The sequence below is a fragment of the Protopterus annectens genome, chromosome 2.part2 (assembly GCF_019279795.1).
Source record: "Protopterus annectens isolate FY-2018-M chromosome 2.part2, PAN1.0, whole genome shotgun sequence".
Classification (NCBI taxonomy): domain Eukaryota; kingdom Metazoa; phylum Chordata; order Ceratodontiformes; family Protopteridae; genus Protopterus; species Protopterus annectens.
The window spans coordinates 1061387306-1061408449 of NC_056730.1; the positions used below are offsets into that span (position 1 = coordinate 1061387306).

The 21144-nt window shown below is 41.2% G+C and overlaps 1 protein-coding gene across 1 annotated transcript in view; it reads left to right on the top strand.

Moving 5' to 3' along the window:
- Window positions 1-21144, top strand: part of PCGF3 (polycomb group ring finger 3) — a 664227-nt gene that overhangs the window by 422072 nt on the left and 221011 nt on the right. Inside the window, exon 5 of the mRNA XM_044064482.1 lies at window positions 424-512. Coding sequence (XP_043920417.1) covers window positions 424-512 — 89 coding nt within the window. The remainder of the gene's footprint in view (window positions 1-423; window positions 513-21144) is intronic.

Here is a 21144-nt window from a genome sequence, read left to right on the forward strand (position 1 = left end):
AAGATAGGGACTATTCCATAGGATTACAGTGATATTGATAGGGGACTGTTGATGTCTTTAGTGGGAAATGTAACCTTATGACTTGTCCAGGGGGCATCTGATTGCTATTGAAGTCTTGCTGGAGGACTGACATTTGCCTTAAATTCCATTCATCAATGAATGTACTGTCGCAGCAATTCTATTTGTGGTTCTAGTTTTGTGCTTTTGGGGTACCATGCCTACGTTTTCAGGTTACTGGAAATTTACTTGTGCAGTTTCGCAAAAACTGGTTTTATATATGGTGTGATCTCTCCCCAGTTATATTAATAGGAAGAAAATAAACTATCATTGATATAGTCATAGAAAAGTTGTGACTGTAGTCTTAAACTGTTAAGTACCTGCAAACTAAGTATAATTTTGCTGTTATTTTTTTTTTCATATAAGGTGAAACAAAAACAGATGAGAATTCGAACAAAGAAACAACAGAGGATAAACAGGAAGAAGATCATGATTACCACAGAAGTGACGAACAAGTAAGAATTTATAAATACCAAAAAGTTATTGTCACAAGCCACATTAAATCCTTTACCAAGATTGTTTTCTGTATTTGAAAAAATACATAGCAAGTGTGAATGGGAAGTTGATCATATTATTTACAGTATTTTTCAGTGAAATTAACATTTTATTGTCCAGTCCCATTTGTGTTCCTTGTTTGTGCTGAAATCCTGAACTTTATTTTACTTTTTTATGTCAACACAGTATTTTAATTGTATAGTCTTGCAGTTTCTTGTTTTTGCTCAAGTTTCATAAAATTGTATGCATTCAGGTTGCACTTGATGTAAGAATTACCAGATTAAAAACATCTTGGGGGAAGAATAAAGACCAGTACTTTATCATGTCCATGTGCTTAGCACAGGTTAAATGGAAGACTCCACCTTGAAACTCCTAAAATATATTTTGCATTATATATTGATACTCTGTATTGTATCAATACATCAGAAACTCACATAAGTGTCAGTTAATATGTTTTAGTATGATGTTCGTGTTTCACTGTTGCAATCATTACACTTGGGTTATCCTGCTGGCAGGCTACCCGCAGTCGGCCAGAGTTTCAAAGTCTAGGTCCAGCATCGGTTGCTGTCGCCTCTTCCCTGACATCAGTGCGCCAGGGGTATAAAAGATGCAACCGACGCCATTTTTTTCAGTCTTTCTTGCCGCGTGGTGCCCGAAGCAAAAGCAGTTTGCAAGTGCTGGTCGGCCGACTCCTGAGATTTTCGAAATTGAGTTTCAGAGCCGAAGTCTTTAGTAAAGCTAAGTACCCCATTGTGGAAATGTTTTCTTGCTCCAGACCAATGTCAGTAAAAGTTAATAATTGTATTTCTTGTGGGAAGCAAATACCTCATAAGGACTTTCACTCTTACTGTATTCCTTGCCTAGGCCCTGACCACGACATTACTAGTTGTCGGTTTTGTGCTAGATTCAACAAACTCACTATTAAACGTCGGTTTGATTTTTGCTTTACATTATTTTGGCCGAAGGTTTAACTACATAATGCTGTCGGAACAACCGGCGACTGGAATTTATAAAAAATGTAAAGACAAAGAAAAGGACAGGCATCCGAGTTCCAAAACAGACGACGTAGCCTCTTCTGGGCCAGTCGCCAGTTCTCAGTGAGGTGCTTTTGCAGCCCCTGACACCCGCTACCTCAGAGCCACAGGCCGTATCCGACAGCCACATGGAGGCACCGAGGCCTGTGGAAACTCAAGGTACTGGGCCTGCGGAAACTATTCCCTCAGATGGGTCCAGAGCCGCTGAGCAGGCATCGGCTTCTGAGGGTGTTTTCAGACCTTCACAGCTTACTATTAAGTCCACTACAGCAGCCAAGGCAAAGTCAAAAACACCATTAAAGACAAGGAAACAAGTACAGCATTCTCCTGAACAGTCATCCATGCCAAAGAAACAGATGCTTAAAATGGCCGAAGACCTAATTACTTTAATCAGGGGTTCCCATCCCCCTCCTGACAAAAGGCCTAGGCAAGACACTGACTATGATTACTCTGACCAGGTTTCTATTTCCTCTGATTCCTCTTCTGAACAGGGATATTCTCTCCCTCCATATGAGGACTCTGATGCAGAAGAGTCTATCCCTTCAGCCTCTCCACCTGAGGATTATTCTTTTGGGGAAACCCTGCACACCATGAGGGAGCATTTCCATTGGGAGAGCCAGGATTACTCAGAATCCAAGAAAAGGCTCAGAGACTTTCTTTTATTGCCTCAGCACAGGCCCCTGGCTTGATATTGTTGTTGATGTTTTCTCGGAATCCAGTCTGTCTCCTGATTCTTTACCCCCTGCACCAGTCAAGCCAGACAGGTACTACAGGGTCCCTGACTCTCATAAATTTCTTTACAAAAACCCTGCTGCAGACCCAGAAGCAATTTCTCAGGGTCCTAAAGGGGTTAAGGCTTCCACTGCTAAAAATCCTGTCCCCTCGGATAGGGATTCCAGAGCTCTGGATAGATGGGGGGAAAAAAGTTTACACTTCTGCTACTTTGGCAGTAAGGGCTTTAAATTGCCAGTTTCACATGCTTAAATATCAACAGTACCTCATGTCCTTGTTAAAACAGAAAATGGTTACAAACTCAAAGTCCTGACAGTAAGGAAATGCAGGATTTATTGCATGCAGCTAAACAAGTGGGAAAGCATACTTTACAATGTGGTTTTGATTAATTAGAGGCTTCTTGTAGAGCCGCAGTTACAGGCTCTGTCATTCGAAGGCATGTTTGGTTGAGTTTACCTGAACATGTTAAAGTAAAATTATTGGATGCTCCACTACAGCATGATACTTTGTTTGGTGTTAAGGCAGAAGAGGTGTTAAAATGGAGGATAAAGCAACATCGATGCAGACAGTAAAAGATTTCTTACAGGTTCAACCACCTAGGTTTAGCAGAAACTGTCCTTCAAAAAATTGGTCCTTTCCCCGTGTCAGACAGGCCACAAAGAGGCAGATACAGACGCCCAAGAGGCAGATCTCAGCCCCAAGGCTCCTACAGACCTAAACAATGGGGTGCTTCAGCCCCCAAACGAGGAGAAGACAAATCACAACCTTATAGGAAAGCGTCCCAATGACTTCCCTCTACAAAGCAAAAGCACTTACCTTTTGGCAGCACCCCTAGGGGGAAAGCTAGCACTTTTCTCAAATAATTAGCACATAATCACCCAGGACAAATGGGTACTGAATATTATTTCTCAGGGTTACAGGTTCCACTTTCACACCCTTCCAAAATCAAAAGGTATGCCAGACCTGCCACAGAACCAATGGGCAGAGGCACAAAAACAAATTGCTGCTCTCATGGACATGGGAGCTATTCAAAGAGTACCACAGCAAGAACAGGGACAAGGATTTTACTCAAGACTGTTCCTAGTACCCAGAAAGGACAAAGCCTGGAGACCAATACTGGACTTGTCAATCCTAAATACTTTCCTGGATGTTCCAAAATTCAAAATGTTAACACTACAGCAACTTCTACCCATGCTGGGCAAGAAGGCTTGTCTAGTTACTTTGGACCTCAAGGAGGCATACCTGCATGTCCCAATCAGACAATCTTGCAGAAGATACCTCAGATTCATAGCTGGCTCAATGCATTACCAATTCTCTGCACTGCCCTTTGGCTTATCTACTGCGCCCAGAGTCTTCACAAAATGCCTGGCACCAGTAATTGCATTTTGCAGACAAAAAGGAATTCAAATATATCCCTACTTGGACGACTGCCTTATTTAAGCAGAGAACAAGGACATTCTTCTAAAGCATCTGGCGTTTGTAAAAAGATTACTAATTTGCCTAGGGTACACAGTAAACGAAAATAAATCAAAACTAGTGCCCTCAAGAGATAATATTCCTGGGTGCTAGCTTAAATACAACTGCCCAGATGGCTTATCTCACGCCAGACAAACAAAGGCAACTGACTCATTACTTTCAAATGATGGCAACAAAGACCCAGCTCCCTGCAAGAAAAATTCTGCAGGCCCTGGGCTTCATGGCGTCCTGCATTCTACTAATTCCATATGCAAGACTGCATATGAGGAAACTACAATGGTATCTAAAAAGTATTTGGACTCAACATTGCCACAGCCTGGAAACAATCATAACTTTAATTCCCTGCCTTCAACAGGAGTTTCGATGGTGGTCCCAGGCCTGTCACCACAACAAGGGACAGCCTTTCACCTTACCCACAGCCAGGCAGACAATAACAACGGATGCATCGGATTATGCCTGGGGGGCACATATGGCAGGAAAATGTATTCAGGGCATGTGGCCCAAGGAACAAATGCATCTTCACATCAATCAAAAAGAGATGCTAGCTGTACAGAATGCCTTGACAGCTTTGAAGGACCTACTACATCCAACAACTATTAATAAAGATGGACAATACCACAGTTATGTGGTACATAAGCAAGGGGGCATGCATTCCTACCCCCTCTGCAGGCAAGCCATGACTTTGTGGAACACAGCACTGACCTATCAAGTACATCTGCAGGCACAATTTCTGCCAGGAACAGAAAATACACTGGCAGACAAACTAAGCAGAAATCTCATGGATCATCACGAATGGAAACTAAATCCACAGGTGTTAAGCATGATAACAAGGAAATGGGGACGCCCAGACATAGATCTTTTTGCCTCCCCTCTCAATTGCCAACTACAGAAATTCTGCACAAGAACTTATCACTCTCAAGCATGGAAAGTGGATGCTCTGTCATTCAGCTGGAAAACCCCTGACAGTTTATGCCTTCCCTCCACTGCCTCTTCTTACCAAGGTGCTCCTAAAAAGTCAGACAAGAGAGGCCAAAAATGATCCTGATTGCCCCAGACTGGCCACGTCAGCACTGGTACCCAATCCTAAAGAGGTTGTCTCAAGGCCCAGCCTGGCCTTTACCTCAAATTCCTCATCTTCTGACTCAACAAAACAATCAGATTCTGCACGGTCAACTCAGAACCTTAAATCTGACAGCATGGCAGATAATGTAGCCACTCAGACTGCTACTCTCTCTAAAGCTGTTATGGATGTCATTTTAGAAGCCAAGGAGGCCCAGCACTAGGAAATCTTATGCAGAAAAATGGAAGAGATTCTGTGCTTGGAACCAGGCACAAGGGCTCGAACCACTTGTTCCAAATATACCTCAGATTTTACAATACCTACCTTGAGATGCTGGACAAAGGCCTATCCTTCTCATCAATTAAGATCCATGCCTCTGCCATTTCAGCTCATTACAATACGGAACCTCCTATTTTTTCACATCCTCTACTAGGACAGTACCTCAGAGGGGCAAAAAACATAAGACCCCCAAGGAGAGCACCAGTACCAACTTGGGATTTCAATTTTGTTTTAGAAAAGCTCACACTGCCTCCTTTTGAACCAGCCAACACAGCTGATATAAAATTCTTATCATGGAAAACTGCTCTGCTCCTAGCAATAACTTCAGCAAGAAGAGTCTGAGATTTACAGGCATTAATGGCTGTGGAACCTTTCATCATTTTTCACCAGAACAGGGTTTCTCTTAGGACAAACTAAACATTCATGCCAAAGGTGGTTTCCATTGTGGCTCTTAACCAAACCATTAATTTACCAACTTTCTACCCAAACCCCCAGAATAAAGGGGAGAGACTTCTGCATGCTTTGGACATACAGATTCTACTTGGACAAAACAAAAGCTTTCAGAAAAACTGAGCAACTGTTTGTAGCCTATGCTGCAGGATAACAATCAAAGCCTATCACAAAGCAGACAATTTCAAAATGGATAGGACACTGCATTCGCTTCTGTTATGCACAACATGGCAAATCAGTGCCTAAGGGCATTAGGCCACATTCTACCAGAGCAGCAGCCTTTCTCAGAGGAGTACCAACCAAAGGCATTTTAGAAGCTGCGACCTGGAGTTCAGTTCACACTTTCACCAAGCACTACCACTTACCTCTCTACTCTAAATCCAGAGCAGGTTTTGCCACTGCAGTTCTGCAGGGCCTGGTAGCCTCTTCTAATCCTATTTAGACCCAGCCGCCCAACCTCAGCTTTGGGATTCAGCCCAAGTGTAACGACTGCAACAGTGAAACACGATGAACATAGTACAGTTGTGTACCTACCATAAATGTAGATGTTAGAGTGTATTCACTGTTGCAGTCCAGGTTACCCACCATCCCCCTTTTTCATTGCTGGGACTTTTCTGTACTTCTCAACTCTATACAACCTGTGTGGTGTATTTGCTTGTAGATGAAGGAAATGTTTATATTAGTACATGCATGCTTTTTGGCATAATTTATTCTTTCCAGCCTTCCTATCTGGGGCACCTGACATCTGGGGCAAGAAAAACTGAAGAAAATGGCGTCTGTTGCATCTTTTATACCCCTGGCACACTGACATCAGGGAAGAGGCGACAGCAACCGACGCCGGACCTAGACTTTGGAACTCTGGCCGACTGCCGGTAGCCTGCCAGCAGGATAACCCAAGTGTAATGACTGCAACAGTGAATACACTCGAACATCTACATTTATGGTAGGTACACAACTGTACTTTATGCCACAAAATTCCCATCCCTTTTAAAGACCCTTTTATATGACCCTATCTAGAGATAAGAAACCAAAGTGTTTTTCTCCCCACATTTAAATAAAGTAGCAGAACTAAGCCTCAAGCACCTTACATAGCCTCTTGAACAAGACTATTTATTTTTCCCTGAATGTCCAAGATTTCTGGTGTAAACTAAGTTTCTCCTATGCTTTTACAGTTATATTTTAAACTTCAGCAAAAACAATCCGGCTGATTTGCAGAATTTTCTTATACTATCAGTTTAATAGTCATTTAGCAAATGATTAACCTGACCAAATGGTACTACCTTAGGGTAAAACTTGTCAGTCGAGTGGTACTGGTACTTAAAAGAACATTGTATGGCATGCACAGGCTACTTGTGGTATTTTCTGCTTTATAAAGAGGAAATCTGCAGTCGATTCCTACATTTTGTACATACTGATAAGGCTACTTGTGTTATTTCCTGCTTTTATAAAGAGGAAAATCTGCCTGTATATTCCTACATTTTGTATACACAAGTATGTACAGCATTTGTACTGTATTTTCTCAATTCATGTTATGTTGACCCTTACATTATAACACTTTCCTGTATAGTTTGTGTAAAAACATGCAGGATTTGGTTCAGAAGTTGTCACATACTGAGGTTTTTCAACTTTTTTTTTTTCTAGGCACAGCATTATTCTCCTCATATTGCTATCAAATTATAGCATCTTCATGTTTCATCTAAACCAGAATCTCAAGAGTATGACATAGTAGTACTTTGTTCAATGCATCCCCTTCAACTTATGAGTTAAGGCATGGAAATGGTTTTCATCTACAGCTTATATTTGGAGACATCTGCATGACTCAGCCTCTATTGTCAGTACTCGCAACAGTCTCACAGTATTGACTGCTATTTTCAAATTGATCTGTGACCTGGCTTTCATGTTTTATATACAGAACCTGTGCAAGGTGTATATCCCTTTACTCCTTTCCTTTATTGTAAAGTGCCTGCAGCTAGAACCTGAATTTTTATTTTTTTTTTTATAAACATCACCACATGCCTGTATCAGTCTGTCATACTAAAAAAAAATCTGTAGCCTTCATAAAACACTCTTACCAGGTATGAAAATTCTCCTCCTGTCTTAGAGCTGGGCAAGCCTAGGATTTTTAAAAAAGAAGAAAGCCAAGTCTCTGGCTTGGTTCTTGAAGTGCATTAAGGGCCAAGCCGGGTCTGAAATTGGAGATATGTGCACAGGAAAAAAGGAATATGGATTCTCTTGTCTCATTGTGGAAAAAGTGGAACAAAGTAATGACCAGAGACTGTTTTTCAGAATATAAATGCTGATGCAGAACCTGTTCTGTTACCCTTCTAAGTGAATGAAAGAGTTCCTGTCAGAGTAGAGGAGGGAGACACTGTCTGTGTGCAGTAAGTTTTCTAATGCTTAATATTTTTAAACAGCACTGTTTGAGAAGCCTCATGCTCAGCCAGCATCTTTTTTATTTCAGAAACAACAGAACCTGAATGTGTGTCCATGCAGCTTAATGAAAATCTCAGAAAAATGCAAAAGAAGCTTGTTGTGTCTTTTGGCTTTTCCCGGTTAGGGGTCACCACAGCGGAACTCCGGTCCGCTAATGATTGGCAGATAGATTTTTACATGCCGAGTTGCCAGCCCTGACGCACAACCTTCAACGAAGGTACGCCCATTCACGCATGTCTCCATGCAGAAGACGCTCTAGCTGAGAATTGAACTGGACAGCGTCTTATTGTGAGGCGACAACGCTACCGCAGCACCACCACCACAGCTCACGTAGTCTAATCAGAACCAAACAAGCACACTGTCTTTAAACCAGTTTAAGTAATTCACAACAACAGTACATCCCAAAGAAAATCTCCTGTAGTGAAACACCAGGCTGCTGAGTGTTGAAAGAACAAAACTGGAGTTGTAGCAGCACACTTCCTTAAACCAGTTTGAGTATTAAATTCACAACAACAGTACCTTCCAAGCAAAACCTCCTGTAGTGAAAAACCTGGCTGCTGAGTTTGGGAAAAAAAAAAGGCTGGAGGTGTAGCAACAACTTTACTTTATTTGGAATTAAAAAAAAACTTGGTTTAGCTCTTTCATCCCTGTAAGCAATAATGGGACTTCTTCAGAACAAAGGTTAGTTAAAAAAAAATGCACAGTTTAAGTATCTGAAAAGACTGCCATGTAACATTGAAAGCCACCAATAAGAGAGTAGATTTGCATGAATAATGGGTCTGAGTTAAAACTTCTAATTAGAACTTCCTGTGAGATCTGCTGCAGTCTGAACCAGACTTGTGAAGTAAACCAATAAAGCTTATGCAAATACAGTGTTAAAAAGTCAAATATCTAAGAAAATAAGTACAGGTTAAAAGATGCATCATATATATATATATATATATATATATATATATATATATATATATATATATAGATATAGATATATATATATAGGTATATGGAATACAGTTCAGTAAAAAGGAATTTAAGGGGAAAAACACAACAAAACTGCATATGTGTGACTGGTTTAAAAACCAAGTAAAGTTTAACGCTGATGAAATTGGTAGAAGCTATGCACTGTTAACGTTTTAAAGCATTTAGCTTTAGGATAGGAGTAATAGAAATAGATTCACTGATTTCTGGGTATGCTGGAGCATTCAACTTAATTTGCAAATACAACTATCTTTTTTCCAAAAGAACTTCCCAAGGACCCCTATTCATTTCTTGAAACAATTTCTAAAATACCAAAGTGGAATCTACAGAAGTTTGTACAAGAAGTCGAATGTTTATAAAGTGAAATACCTTTTTGTCTCATGATGTCAGAATTATGTTCATAAATACTCTTTTTAAGCTGCCTCTCTGTTTTCCAACATAACTTGAACAAGAGTGATAGCATGAGATTGTAGATTATACCTTTAGTAAGATGGTTGCCACATACAGGTTCAACTTAAATTACAGAAGTTGTCCAACACTATGGTTTCTTGTTCTAAAAAATATGAACATTTGGAATATGCACCACATTTTCTAGTACATGAAGATGTCCTTGGGGGAACCTGTGGTGTTTTTAAAAAAGTTTTTTTTCCCTGTCTTGTAAACAATTTTAGGTGTCACCCCCAGGGTAGTAAATATAGATGTTCTTCGTGATTCACTGTTAGTCATCACATTTGGATTATCTGCTTGCAGTAGCCCTCAGTCAGCCTGATTAACAAAGTCTTGGGTCCTGCTTCGGTTGGTGTCTCGTTTTCCATGATGTCAAGTAATCAGGGGTATAAAGCATGCAGCCGACGCCATTACATCAGTCTTTCTTGCCTTGCGGTGCCCGAAGCAGTTTGTGAGTGCCAGTCGGCCGACTCCTGAAATTTTTGTTTTCGAGTTTCAGAGCCGAAGTCTTCAACTAAGCTAAGTACCTCGTTGGGGAAACTTTTTCTTGCTCTAAGCCAATGTCAGTAAAAGTCAGTAATTGTATTTCTTGTGGAAAGCAAATACCTCATAAAGATTTTCATTCGTACTGCATTCCTTCCCTAGGCCCTGACCACGACGTACCTCGCTGTTGGTTTTGTGCCTTATTTAAACAACGAACTATTAGTCGGTTTATTTACGCCTCTAAATATTTTGGTACTCTGTTCAATTATCTAGATATGGCTTTGGTAAGCCACCCGACTACCGACATTCTGAAAAAACGTAAAGATAAAGACAGAGACAGACTGCATAGGTCCAAAGCTGCCGACGATGCTTCTCCTAAGCTAGTCGCCAGTTCGCCGGTGCTCAGCGAGGCGCTTCAGCCCCTGATACCCGCTACTTCAGATCCGCAGGCCTCTACTGAGATTCATTTGGAGTCCGGTATGCTGTGAGATGCTTCAGCTGTGGAACCTGCAGATGTCTCTACCTTGGATGGGTCCGGAGCTGCTGTGCAGGCACTAGCTTCTGAGGGTGTATTCTGGCCTACTGACTTGCATATTAAACTGACGCCATCTTCTTCTTCAAGGCCTAACACTCGATCCATGCCTAGAAAACCAATGCCCAGACCGCATGGTCAGGCCTCTATGCCTAAAAAACAAATAAGAATGGCTGAAGTCCTTATTACTTTAATCAGGGGAAGCCAACCTTCCCCCCTCTAAGAGACCTAAGACTTGAGTTTGCTTATGATTCTTCTGATCAGTATTGTGAAATATCTGTTTCCTCTGATGACCAGGGTTTACCCTTATCTACCTGTGAGGATTCTGATGCAGAGGACTCTGTTCCCTCCACTCCAGAGGATTTCTCTTTTGGTGAAACCTTGCATACTCTTAGGGAGCATTTTCACTGGGAAAGCCAGGATTACTCTGACTCTAAAAAGAGGCTTAGGGATTTCTTATTCCTGCCCCAACACAGGCCTTTAGCTATCCCCCTGTACTGGACATTGTTGATGATGCCTTTTCGGAATCTAGCTTGGCCCCCGACTCTTTACCTCCTGCTCCCAGAAAACCTGATAGATATCACAGGGTTCCTTTTTAAAAATCCAGCTGCGGATCATGAGACTATTTCACAGGGACCCAAGGGCATTAAGGCTACTACTTCCAAAAATCCTACCCCCTCTGATAGAGATTCCAGGACGCTGGATAGATGGTGTAAGAAGGTATACACTTCTGCAACCTTGGCCATTAGGGTCTTAAACTGCCAAGTTCATATGTTAATGTATCAGCAGCATATTATTGGATTGCTTAAACAGAAAATTATGTTGATTCCTGACTGTGCTAAAAATAAAGATTTACAGGATTTAATGCATTCTGCTGAACAAGTTGGAAAACATATTTTACAATGTGGTTTTGATTCACTAGAGGCTTCTTGCAGAGCTGCTGTCACTGGGTCTGTACTTAGAAGGCATGCTTGTCTTAAGGAGCAATCTTTACCAGATCATGTTTAAGCTAAATTGCTGGATGCTCCCTTAAACCAGGACCGCCTGTTTGGCAACAAAGCAGAAGTAGTACTTAAAAAGATGGAGGAAAAAGCTAAGTCTATGCAAACCGTTAAATATTTCCTGCAAGTACAGCCTCCCAGATTTAGTAGGCATTGGCCCTCTAAAAATTGGTCCTTTCCTGCCTTTTCCAGGCCTTCTCAGTCCAAACCCAGAACCAGCAGAACACCCAGGCTTCAGTCCCAAGGTACTCACAGGGCTAAGCAGTGGGGGGCTCCCACTTCCAAAGCAGGGAGTGGTAAGACTCCCCCCTATGGTAACTGTCTCAATGACTTAACTTTAAATCTTCCAATCCCTGCACAACTGACTGTTCCCTTAGGGGGAAAGATTGCCCGGCAGGCAAAAAATTGGGAACTCATTACCCAGGACAAATGGGTTTTAAATATAGTTTACCAAGGATACAGATTCCACTTTCACTCCTTACCAACCCCAAACGGTTGGTCAGACCTACCCCCAAATCAGTGGGCAGAGGCTCAAAAGCAAATTTTTGTGCTCTCAAGCATCAGGGCTATTCACCCTGTTCAAGAAGAGGAAAAGGGACAGGGTGTCTACTCAAGACTTTTTCTGGTGCCCAGAAAAGACAACTCCTGGCGTCCTATTCTGGACCTCTCTATCCTAAACACATTTTTGGTGATCCCAAAATTCAAGATGCTAACTCTCCACCAGCTGCTTCCTATGCTAGGTAAGGATGCCTGGTTGGCAGCACTGGACTTAAAGGAAGCCTACCTGCACATTCCAATAAGGGAATCCTGCAGAAGATACCTATGCTTCAGAGCAGGCTACATGCACTATCTGTTCTCTGCACTGCCCTTTGGCTTATCTACTGCACCCAGAGTATTGACAAAGTGCCTAACTCCCGTCATTGCATTTTGCAGGCAAAGAAATGTTGAAATGTATCCATACCTGGACGATTGTCTAATTCGGGCAGAAAGCCAGGACATACTATTGAATTATCTGGCGTTTGTACAAAAATTGCTAACTTCTCTGGGGTACACCATAAACGAAAGTAAATCACATCTTGTACCCTGCCAACAAATTGTATTCCTGGGAGCAAGCTTGAACACAACTTCCCAGATGGCTTTTCTCACGCCAGAAAAACAAGTTCAATTGACAGCCTACTTCAAACTACTGGCCACAAAGACTCCGCTATCTACAAGGAAAATACTGCAAGCCTTGGGGTTCATGGCCTCCTGCATTCTACTAATTCCATATGCAAGACTGCATATGAGGAAACTACATTGGTGTCTAAAAAGCCTATGGTGTCAACATTCTCAGGATCTAGAAGCAATGATTCCTATCATTCCTTGTCTACAGATAGAGTTCCTTTGGTGGGCAGACACCTGTCACCAAAACAAGGGACTGCCATTCTCTCTACCCCGTACCGCCCAAACCCTAACAACAGATGCATCAGACTATGCATGGGGGGCTCACTTGGCAGGGAAGTGCATTCAGGGCAAATGGAACCCAAGTCAAATGCACCTGCACATCAATCAAAAAGAAATGTTAGCTGTACAGAATGCTCTGACAGCCTTCAAGGACCACATCCTTCCAGGAAATTAATGGTAAAGACGGACAACACCACTGTTATGTGGTACATAAGCAGGGAGGAGCCCACTCATACCCTCTCTGCAGACTAGCCATGGCTCTGTGGGACACAGCCTTGAGCTACCAAGTGCACCTACAGGCCCAATTCCTGCCAGGAAAGCTAAACACACTGGCAGACGACCTAAGCAGCAATTTCATGGACCTACACGAGTGGAAACCTGAACCAAAAATATTCAACATGTTGAGAAACAAATGGGGGAGCCCGGATATAGACCTGTTTGCCCCCCCCCAGAACTACTAGTTGGAAAAATTCTGCACAACGACTCCCCACAAACAAGCTTGGAAAGTAGATCCCCTGCCCTTCACCTGGAAAACCTATCAGTTTATGCCCTTCCCCCTCTGCCTCTTCTCTCCAAGGTACTTCTAAAGATCAAACAGGACAAACCAAGGACTATACTGATTGCACCAGACTGGCCACGCCAACACTGGTACCCCCTTCTGCTCAGTGTGTCACTGCTGGCACCATGGCCCTTGCCTCAGACCCCTGCCCTTCTGTCCCAGCAGGTGGGCTAGATTCTGTACCCACAGCTTCAAATCCAGAACCTGGCAGCTTGGCTAATTACTTAATCTCTCCGTTACCATCCCTCAGTAAGCAAGTGTTGGATGTCATTCTGGAGGCAAGGAGGCCTAGTACTAGAAAATCCTATGCTAAAAAATGGAAAAGATTCTGTTTCTGGAACCAAGCTCCGGGGATGGGCACAGCAACGCCCAATTTACCTCAGATTCTTCAATGCTTAACTGAGATGCTGCACAAAGGCCTTTCTTTTTCCTCCATTAAAATTCATGCCTCAGCCATTTCAGCTCATTACAATACAGAACCACACCTCTTCTCTCATCCATTGCTGAAACAGTTCCTCGGAGGGGCCAAAAACTAAAGACCACCCAGGAGAGCTCCTACTCCAGCCTGGGACCTTAACTTTGTATTGGAAAAACTCACTCTACCTCCTTTTGAGCCAGCTGCAAATGCAGAGTTGAAATTCCTTTCTTGGAAAGCAACCTTCCTTTTAGCCATCACTTCAACAAGAATGGTGTCTGAAATACAGGCCCTCATGGCAGTGGAGCCTTTCATCATTTTTCATGCAGACAGGGTGTCCCTCAGGACCAGTCCCTCCTTCATGCCCAAGGTGGTATCCAGTGTGGCCCATAAGTCCATTCATTTGCCAACTTTCTTTTCTAATCCACAGAACAAAGGGGAGAGAATACTGCACTCCTTAGATGTTTGGACAGGACTAAACCTCTCAGAAAATCTGAACAACTGCTGGTTGCATTTTTTGCAAGCGCGGAGGGGAAGGCCATTTCAAAGCAAACCATTTCTAAATGGTTAGGCCATTGTATTCATTTCTGCTATAAGCACCATGGAAAACCTACCCCACAGGGGATTAGACCACATTCAACCAGGGCTGCATCTACCTCTACAGCCTTTCTCAGAGGTGTCCCTACCAGGGACATTCTAGAAGCTACTACCTGGAGTTCTCTACATACCTTCACAAAGCATTACCATTTGCCAATCTTCTCTAAATCCAGAGCTGTCTTTGCCACTGCAGTCTTGCAGGGTCGTATAGCTGGTCCTAATGCTATCTAATTTCCTCCTTCCATGCTTAGCTTTGGGAATCTACCCAAATGTGATGACTGCAACAGTGAAACACGAAGAACATAGTACAGTTGTGTACACTTACCATAAATGTAGATGTTCGAGTGTATTCACTGTTGCAGTCCTAGTTACCCTCTCTCCAGCCCCCTGTTTCTATTGGCTATACCTCTATTCTTGCTTTCTATGTTTAAAGCTTTTTGGTGTATTTGCTTTTTTTGTTGGAGGTGTAACCTTATGTATATATAATTGCTTCCCATTATGGGAGCACTTGACATCTGGGTCAAGAAAAACTGATGTAATGGCATCGGTTGCATGCTTCATACCCCTAACTACCTGACGCCATGGAAGATGAGACAGCAACCGACGCAGGACCCAAGACTTTGTTCATCAGGCCAACAGAGGGCTACTGCAAGCAGATAACCCAAATGTGATGACTGCAACAGTGAATACACTTGAACATTTACATTTATGGTAAGTGTACAGGACTGTACTTTTCACCTTAAATATGTTCCAATTTTTTACAACTACTACTTTAATTGCTTTGAAGTATGAGTTGTTTAAGAAGGAATTTGTAAGGTGTGTGGTGTAGTTGTAGGGGTCGTACAAGACTCTAAAGATGAACCAAGTAAAGAGAGGCATTTTTTTCCTACAGTCCCCTAAGGCTTCCTCTTTGATGGGTAATAAAACCCTTGAGGGTATCCCCTTTCCAAAAACATGTTGAAAATGTTTTCACATTCCCCCTCAAATATTTCTGGGGTACAGCACATAGTTTCATAGGTAGGTACTAGGCTATCAACCCAAGGGCCTACGTAAGCCTAGCCAACAAGGTTCCCTGGCTTACGCCACCTAAGAAAGTTCTAGCAGCCTGCACTAGTTGGCCTTTGAAAATATTTTTCTTACAGTGTAATAGATGACAACTTGAAAAATGCAAGTGGTGAGTCAAAAAAGTAGCTTTTCTGTGTATATTTGACAGGAAGCATTTTCTCTATAGTCCTTCCATAAATCCACATCCAGCAATACAGTCTAGTTGTGATTAAAGTGGTGGGTGAATGTTAAGAAGTAAGTAGAGTTAAGAATTTCAGTGAATTCTGCAACCTGTGTGTCAGAAGCTGTCCAAAAGATGAAAATGTCATCCAGGTAATGAAAGAACAGTTGCCAACAGTCGTAAATGGAATTGAATATCAAGTTCTTTTCCCACCAGTACATAACCAAATTGGCGTAAATGGGGGCATACGCGGCCTTCATGCCTACCCCTTGTGTTTGTTTAAAGTATTCTCCCTCAAAAAAGATGTTACTCATTAAAATGAGTTCCATTAGAGTGATGATGAATAAGGATTTATGAACATAATTATATGATGAAACGAAACAAAGGTAGTTCACTTTATAAACATTCTACTACTTACACAAACTTCCATAGATTCCACTTTGGCACTTTAGAAATTGTTTCAAGAAGTGAATGGGTGGTCCTTGGAATGCTCTTTTGAAAAAAAAAGTGTCATATTGGCAAATTAAGTTGAATGCTTCAACATACCCAGGAATCAATGAATGTATTTCTATTACTCCTGTCCTAAAGCTAAAAGCTTTAAAACTTTAATGGTGCGTAGCTTCTACCAGTTTCATCAGCCTTAAACTTTTTTACTTGTATTTGCACAAGCTTTATTGGTTTACATCGCAAGTCTGGTTCAGACTGCAGCAGATCTCACAGGAAGTTTTAATCAGAAGTTTTAACTTGGACTCTCTATTCATGTAAATTTACTCTTATTGTTGGCTTTCAGTATCACATGGCAGTCTTTTTAGATAAACTGTGTATTTTTTTTTTTAACTAACATTGATTTCTGAAGAAGTCCCATTACCGCTTACAGGGACGAAAGCAATAAACCAAGTTTTTTATTCCAGATAAAGTAAAGCTGCTGCTACAACTCCAGCCTTGTTTTTCCAACACTCAGCAGCCTGTTTTTTTCACTACAGTAGGTTTTGCTTGGAAGGTACTCTTGCTCTGAATTTATTACTTAAACTGGTTTAAAGACAGTGTGCTTGTTTGGTTCCGACTACACTACGTGAGCTTCTTTTGCATTTTTCTGAGTTTTTCATTGAGCTGCACAGACATGCACTCAGTTTTTGTTGTTTCTGAGTTTGAATTTTGAGCATGGCAGTGAGGTCTGGTAATTATTTTGCACTATGGAAGGGCTGAATAGCTTTCCTAATACATCCGCTGCTTGTGTTGCTTTTTCACGTCTGGATGGGAATCCTAATTCATTATAACTGTTCTCAAGGAGATTTAACACAACAGCTTTCTTCCATGCAAACACAAGATCAGTTCCTCCCTCCCGCCATTTGTACCATCTACGAACAGTTCAAGTTCTCAGTGTATAGAACAGGATCTGCAGCAACAAAACAGTTTGTTCAACAGCTTCCACTCCAGGCCAATTGGTTCTGGGGGCAATGAAAATGTTTTTCTCGAAGGGACTTAAATGAATGGTTCCACAGTGATTTTGCTTCTTTTTCTTCAACATCTGTTAACGAAGATTAAGGCAACCTTTTCTACAATGATGGGGACCCTTGAGAGAAAACTTTTAAAGGTGCGTAACCTTCATACTGACAATTTATATCTAACTGGATGCCTTAAAGGTTAAGAGGGTCCTCAAGGGCTTATACATCTACACATTTCCTAATGGTATAGTTCCCGGTTCGTAAGAATATGCTGAACTTTTGAATGTTTGATGTTGAACCCTTTATTAGAAGATGTTACTGTTTTAAATGAGAAAATCACCTCTGACTTTTTTTGAATTCAGTAAGTTAAAATGTGAGTAGATTTTTTTTTGTAAGATTGGACAGGTAAAAAAATAACATTTTGAGGAAACAGAAAAAAAAATACAAAGAGATTTGGAGGAGTATGCTAGTCACATTGCATACCCACTTCATAAGAGATTTGGCGACAATTCCATCACTTTTCCTTCTCATTTGGTTGATACTAATAATACACCTTTTATTCACCCCCACCTACAAATTCTGTTTTTGACAACATTGGTAATTTAACTACTGAATAGGCACAGGGAAGTTTTGGCAATTCTCCCCATTCCCCCAGTAGGTCTGAGGTATTAGACAAAAACAACGGGGGGGGGGGGGTAACATATATTTCACAAAGAGCAGTAACAACAATGATAATTTTTTTCCCCACGAGCACACACTGGGAAACCTGGAAAGAGGGGACAGGGGAAGAGCAGGTAGAAATAACTTCTACCATTTTGACTAACTACCCTAAAGATGATGAAATAACTCTGTACTTGACAGGGGATGGATCACTTCACATGGTGACATTTTGCTATTTAAAGGTTTAAAATTTTATAACTACATTGAGATTTCTGTTACTTAAAGCCCAAGTTGCAGTGGCTATAAAAAGTGTATGCACCCCTGTTAAAATGCCAGGTTTTTGTGATATAAAAAATGAGATCACGATAAATCATTTCAAAACTTTTCCCACCTTTAATGTGACCTATAACCTGTACAATTCCATTGAAAAACAAATCTGTTTAGGGGAAAAAATATAAAAAAAGTAAAAAAAAATACAATCAGCTGGTTGCATAAGTGTGCATACCCTTAAACTAATGCTTTGTTGAAGCACCTTTTGATTTAATTACAGCATTTATTCTTCTTGGGTGCACACGTACCATCAGTTAGAGACTCAGATTAACCCCAAATAAAGTTCAGCTGTCCTAGTAGGATTTTCCTGGCATTTACTCGGTTGCCTGCTACAGCAAAAGCCATGGTTTGCAGAGAGTTTACAAAGCATCAAAGGGATCTCATTGTTGAAAGGTATCAATCAGGAGAAGGGCACAAAAAACTTTCCACAGCATTGGATATACCATGGAACACAGTGAAGACAGTCATCAAAAAGTGGAGAAAATATGGAACAACAGTGACATTACAAAACTGGACGTACCTCCAAAATTGATGAAAAGACAAGAAGAAAAACTGGTCAGGGTGGCTGCCAAGAGACCTACAGCAGCACTGAAGGAGCTGCAGGAATTTCTGGCAAATACTGGTTGTGTACTACATGTGACAACAATCTCCCATACTCTCCATATATCTGGACTATGGGGTAGGGTTGCAAGACGGAAGCCTTTTCTTAAAAACATCCAGGCCCAGCTAAAATTTGCAAAACAATACATCAAGTCTCCCAAAAGCATGTGGGAAAATGTGTTATGGTCTGATGAACTTTTTGGGCACAATTCCAAGAAGTATGTTTGGCGCAAAACCAACAATTTATATCACCAAAAGAGCATCATTCCCATGGTGAAGCATGGTGGTGGTAGTATCATGTTTTGGGATTGCTTTTCTTCAGCTGGAACTGGGGCTTTTGTCAAGGTGGAGGGAATTATGAATAGTTCCAAATACGAGTCACTTTTGGCCCAAAACCTTCAGGCATCTGCTAGAAAGATGAAGAGGAATTTCACCTTTCAACACAACAATGACCCCAAGCATACATCCAAATCAACAAAAGAATGGCTTCACCAGAAGAAAATTAAAGTTTTGGAGTGGCCCAGCCAGAGCCCAGACCTAAATCCAATAGAAAATCTGTGGGGTGACCTGAAGAGGGCTTTGCCCAAGAGATGCCCTCGCAATCTGTCAGATTTGGAGAGCTTTTGCAAGGAAGAGTGGGCAAATATTGCAAAGTCAATATGTGCCGTGCTGCTAGAATCCTACCCAAGAAGACTGAATGTTATAATTAAATCAAAAGGTGCTTCAACAAAGTATTAGTTTAAGGGTGTGCATACTTATGCAACCAGCTTATTGTACATTTTTTATTTTTTTCCCCTAACAGGTTTGCTGTTTTTCAATTAAATTGTAGAGGTTATAGGTCACATTAAAGGTGGGAAAAGTTTTGAAATGATTTATTATGGTCTCATTTTTATATCGCAAAACCTGGCATTTTTAACAGGGGTGTGTACACTTTTTTTATGTCCAGTGTAGATATTAAATAACCAAAGTCCCTTCAGTATACCTCACCAGTTCCAATATAGGATCCCCAAACCATAAAATAAAATCATTTCTTTAATTGCTTTGAAGTGTGAGTTGTATTTTACTAAGAAGGCATTGGTAAAATCTGTGTGTGGTGCAGTTGTAGGGTTCATACAAGACTCAAGATGAACCAAGTAAAGGGAGGTATTTTTATCCACCAGTACCATAAGGCTTCATTGATGGGTAATAAAAAACTGTGAGGGTATCCCCTTTCCAGAAACATGTTGAGAATATTTTCACATTCCCCCTCAAATATTTCTGGGATACAACACATTCTGGCAGCCTGCACTAGTTGGCCTTTGAAAATGTTTTTCTTACAATGTAATGGATGACAACTTGAAAAATGCAAATAGTTGTTCGAAAAAGTAGGTTTTCAGTGTATATTTGAGAGAGCATTTTGTCTACAAGTTGTTGTATAAAACTGGAACATTTTTAAGGCAGATGAAACTGTTTACTACCCTAGGGAGACACCTAAAATTGTTTACAAGACAGGAAAAAACATTGAAAAACACTTTTGGAAACACCATTGCCCCCCCAGGACATCCTCAGGTACTAGAAAATGTGGGGCATACTCCCAATGTTCATAATATTTTAGAACAAGAAACCATAGCATTGGACAACTATTGTAATTCTAAAGTTGAACTTGAATATGGCAGCTGTATTACTAAAGATGTAATCTACATTGCATACTCTCTCTCTTGCTCAGGTTTTTATGTTGGAAAAAACGAGAGACAGCTTAAAAAGAGGAATTATGAACATGGTTAAGATATGATGAGACAAAACAAAGGTAGTTCACTTTGTAAACATTCTACTTCCTGCACAAACCTCCATTGTGTCCACTTTGACATTTTAGAAATTGTTTCAAGAAATGAATGGGGGGTGGTCCTTGGGAAGCTCTTTTGTTGTTGTGTCTTTTGGCTTTTCCCGGTTAGGGGTCGCCACAGCGGAACTCCGGTCTGCTAATGATTGGCAGCTGATTTTTACGTGCCGAGTTGCCAGCCCTGACGCACAACCTTCAATGAAGGTATGCCCATTCACGCACGTCTCCATGCAGAAGACGCTCTAGCTGAGAGTCGAACCACACAGCATCTCACTGTGAGGCGACAATGCTACCGCAGCATCACCACCGCAGATAGGGAAGCTCTTTTGTAAAAAAAAAAAAAAAAAATGGTGCATTGGCAAATTAAGTTGAATGCTTCAGCGGACCCAGGAATCAATGAATCTATTACTCCTGGCCTAAAGCTAAAAGCTTTCAAACGTTTAACAGTGCGTAGCTTCTACCAGTTTCATCAGTCTTTTTTTTTTCCTAGTTTTTAAAACAATCACGCACATGCACTTTGTTGCGTTTCTTCTTAGATCCCTTTTTACTGCACTCTGTTTCATATATATAAAAAGATGTATATTTTAACATGTACTA